Consider the following 4645-nt stretch of genomic DNA (forward strand, 5'->3'; position numbering starts at 1 on the left):
GGTGAGCGAACGGGTAAAAAGCGTATGAGCCAAGCTGGACTAGCAGCTTCCTGTGCTCCAGGCCAGTAGGATAGTACGTGAGCTGTGAGACTGACGTACCGTACAACGCTGTCTGGACCGGTGTTAAAAAATAGCTTCCGAGTGAAAAAATCAAAGTACCTCTATAGAAGATGTGGTACGACAACAAAGTGAACTCGCTGGCGCTTAAGCAGTGTGGCTACCGACTTACTTGCGATGCGGGTCATCCAAGGGGCATGAGGCGAATCGATATTGTTTTGGATCAACTGCAACACACTTCCCAGCACTCGGTTCATCAGGTCAGCCGTGACTGTCGTCAGTGGAGCGACAATGCTGGCCAAACGCTCGGGTAACGCTGCCTTCACCTGCATTTCTCTTTCAGCAGCTGTCGGATCCATGGCTTGCGCTTCGTCCGAAGGTGAACGTCTCAAGCCTTCGAAGCCATACTGTTTCATACACTCAGGGCCTTTGCGCCACCAGGTCGGCAGATACGAGCACAGCATGGGTAGGGTCACCTCGATGAGATGTGGGGCTTCAGCGGCACCAGAGACCCCGGAGTCGGCCAAGCATTCCACTTGTCGGATGATTTCTGGTAGCCCGACCAATGTTTTAGACAGTTCACCGAGTACATCTGTGGGGGGAGGGAAAGTAGCGTTTATTTCCTGTTTCAACAAACAAAATACTCAATTCACATGAGTACGAGGTCCCACCACACCGATGACCTACCGCGTGCTTCAAGGCTATAGTCGCCACCGGTGTTGTTGTACGTAATGGAAAGTGGATTGTTACGGTTGAGATCCGGTTCCAAGAAGGCCACTGGGAAAGCACCGGCCAACGCAGCAAGGCAATCTCCGATTTGGGCACGATGTCTGAAAAATATTCAAATCAAACGCGATATGTAGTAACACGGCGCCTCCAGTTCAGTATGAACTTACATCATTCGCTGCGAAGCGGCATCAAGCCGAAGATGTCTCATGCCTCGGTGTTGTTATGTGGGAATGACCAAGGCAAGCTAAATGGGCTTCGGCTAGTGGGCGCTTAATTCTGTTAGATTGCAATGTTATGTGAGAATGACCAAGGCAACTGCGAGCTAAATGGGCTTCGGTTAGTGGGCGCTTAATTCTGTTAGATTGCAACATACCAGCAGAACTCAACTAAATACACGTCGTTTCCAATACACCCCGCTTTAGAGTCTGTCTTATTCCGACGACCATGAAGTATGACGGTGTCTTCCGTGGTTCTCCCCTACATACAGAGTACTGTCTACTCAGTGAAGACCAAATGAGTGCTGCTCAAAGGGTGGACTCAGGGAGGGAAAAGTTCACACGAGTGGGCGTACAAAAGTATCCACACATTCTTACAAACTTCGCAGTACGGAGTCTATCCAAGAATCAGTTCATGGTCTAAAGGTAGTTTCTGCGGTCCTGCAAGTCAAAAACGACTGTATAATGGTGCAACTCAGACTGCATAAGCTGTAACATATATTATTTTAGTCTTAAGTACAAAGATGATAAGGGAGGCCCTTCTGAGGCAGTCATGTTAGGACAATACATATTCGAGTAGTTGAGTAGAATCTCCCGGCTGTAACACCTTCCGGTGCCTAATTACCATGCTACCCGAAGGAAGCACGAGGGCCGGGATACTGCCAGGTTGCCCAAGCCTAGACAGGGGAAGTCGAAAGGTAGAGGTCGGGTTCAAACCACGGACCTTCCGGTCAGTAAATTCGCGCTCTAACCACTTGAGCCATGTCGCCAAGCCGAGTAGGCCATGAGAAGATCCTAAACGACACATGTCTTATCGTTAGTCGATAATTTTTTTTCCTCACGTTGGTTCGATCAGATTTTTGTTTGTTTTTTCGTTACCATATCTTCCGTGACTATATTCCCAGATCGGATGCAAGCACTTGCACAGCTGTTCAGATTACCATTTGCCATCACGTGATTTTTCGAGCAGGAATTCGATCGTATTCGTACAATCCATCGTTCTCGTAGTATGCTCGATGATATTCATTCATTCCGTTGCACCTTTGAAGCACAACTTTGTATGAATCAGAAATTCCAGTGCTGAGTAGCCCTATGGACCGTTGAATTTGCGGAGACTTGTGAGCGACTGGGAGACCTCTGTGGTTTGCTTTCACAAAGCTATTGTCTGGACAGCCCTCTTCGTGTACTGACGCAGCCATTTCGGTTATTCTTCATGCAATCCTTAGGCACGAACATACTGGCTTGTTCGGACGTGATAACACAATCGCATTCAACGTGAACTGACATGATTGCTTCGCACTTCGGGTACCCCGAGATCAAATCCCGGTGGACAGTGTATGACCTGGCAACGAAGTACGAAAACACTAACCAGTCAGCTTAGTCGGGTCGGCAGCTAGCACTTCCCTGGATGAGAACCCGGGACTCCATTCACCAATGGTCCATGACATTGGCGGAAATGGCCCGATCATGCAGTCACTGGCGCTCTTGCATCAAAGACAAGAATACGGATTGCGTTGAGGTCCAACAGGAGAGAAACTTGAGTTTAGTAGCCAGTAGTTATCTACAACTGACAGAAGCTTGCCGGTTGTGTGCTTCCGACTTGCTTATTCATATACTACAGTGGTATAACATTTGATAAAAATTTAACTTATTCAGAATTTTAAACTGGAATAGATGTGCCAGTCAATGTAAGCGAAACGAAAAGAGCCACAACGGAAGGATGGCCATAAAAGGGCTCATATCTGTTATTTTGATACGTTTTTACATTTTAGTACGCAGGACTTTTTTCTCCTGAGGAAACAAGAAGCGAAAGCTATCAGGTGTGTGTGTGAGTCGAAAACATAATACTATACTCCCAAAGTGTGTAGTTCGTACAAGGAATGAGTAAGCAAGGGGTTCAGAATAGTCGGACGAATAAAGCAAGGAGTCGCTGACCGGAAGGTCCCTCGTCCGAACCCAACTCAGGCTTTTCTGTTGTGCCACTGCAGTTATGCAACCTCAAACTCCCCTCATGTTGTGCCAGACCTAAGTACAGTGGAATACTTCGTTCATCATGCAATAGACATTGCATGTAGAACAACTTACCTGTTCAATTCCTCCATAAAACTGCCTCTGAAAAACACGAAAATACACAGAATGAATGGATGAATCAGGTAACGCAAAGAAAACGCATCGATACAAACAGAGATTAGGTAATCTTGACAAACCATACTTTCGATCAATTCGAATGAAGATTTCTCATAGTCCAGCTCGGGGATCAGGAGAGCACTACCAGTGAGAACGAACCCAACGATGGAAGGAACTTTTTCGGCAACTGCCGATTTCGCTCTTCTTGGAACTCAGCAAGTGAGCGCCATGTCGTCATCCTAGCTTACACTTAACCGAACTTGAGATTTAACCACGGAAATTAATACATGAAAAGCAGGAGGAGAGAGTGTAATGTCATGTTCACGATGAATCCAAGGTGTTCATATGCCTCCTCGATCGATAAACGGCAGTGGCTTGCCCCTAACGGAACGGGAATTAAGACGCTGTTCTCTGACAGTCTCCAAGTGAGCAATCGTTTTTCCTCAATCATTACTCCGGATGAAAGATGAAAGTCATCTACACAGTGCCATGATGGTTCAGTTACCACATTCGATCTAATTTCAAACTTTGATTGACAGGCTTACCGACTGGCATGTTTCGAACTTGTAGTCCCCAGTTTGTACAATGCGTTCAAGATGCGGTAGCAGGTGACCTGCACGTTGCCCACTGAAGACAAGAACGCAGTGAGAGGAAAGAGGAGAAGGTGAGCGAACTTGAGTAAACAGCAAATGTCAACCCAATACTGTTTACTGTGTGACATTCCTGTAGGCCTCACCTAATTCAGAGCATCTTAAAATTGTAACCATATGCCTGCCCCAAACTATGAAACCATCAATGCGTCAAGGACGATCACAGAAAGCCATGAGTCAAAGGTTGCATCTACTCAGTTGCACGATGCGTGCCTTTCCGATGCGGTTGTGAATTTGTACATTCATTTATCCGCTACTGTCATCCGAAAGTGTAGCGGCCACCGCAAACTATCTTGTTCTTCTGTCGCTGCTCAGATGGAGCAGAGACTGCACGATCGCCAGACAAAGGCTTCTTTCTGACACATCACGGAACTTGGATCACAAAAGGGTCGGCCGAAGTTATAAGGTTCAAGTCTCTCCACAGTTTTGTAGAGGACGCCTATGCCAACTCAATGAAAGCTCGTGACCATGGCGTTTGCGCCGCTGCGGACGATCTGTCGCGTACTAACAAAACAGGAACATGCCTGATAACATAGGCTTTCCATCGCCGATCACAGCTGGTGTACGTGGAAGCTTGGTGGATGTCTGAAGCAACGTTACAAACGCTACTAAGTCAGTAAACTGAATTCGTCCATTCTCATTCCTTCGATCAACGCTTGATGAAATGATGAAGTAAAGACACCGAGAAAAAACATTATACAGAGTATGAACTTTTAAAACAGCAACTGTCAGGTATTCTACCTCGTAGTTAGACCAGGCGGCTGAAGCCAAATCGATTATTTGTTTTCCCTAAAAATCAATTCTGTATCGATTCATACGGCTAACCCGATTTGAGTGGAATTCAACATTCACTGACTTTGAACAAAA

At 46.4% G+C, this 4645-nt stretch overlaps 1 protein-coding gene across 1 annotated transcript; it reads right to left on the bottom strand.

Annotated features, from left to right (window-relative positions):
• Positions 1-229: 229 nt before the first annotated feature.
• On the bottom strand, positions 230-3789 carry T265_15841 (hypothetical protein; the record flags this gene model as incomplete). The annotated part of the gene is made up of 4 exons (XM_009179227.1): positions 230-649; positions 745-887; positions 3087-3113; positions 3674-3789. Coding segments are annotated over 4 exons (705 nt in total), but the record flags the coding sequence as incomplete, so codon positions are not given.
• Between the last annotated feature and the right edge of the window lie 856 nt (positions 3790-4645).

Source organism: Opisthorchis viverrini (assembly GCF_000715545.1).
Source record: "Opisthorchis viverrini unplaced genomic scaffold opera_v5_1285, whole genome shotgun sequence".
In the NCBI taxonomy this organism is placed as follows: domain Eukaryota; kingdom Metazoa; phylum Platyhelminthes; class Trematoda; order Opisthorchiida; family Opisthorchiidae; genus Opisthorchis; species Opisthorchis viverrini.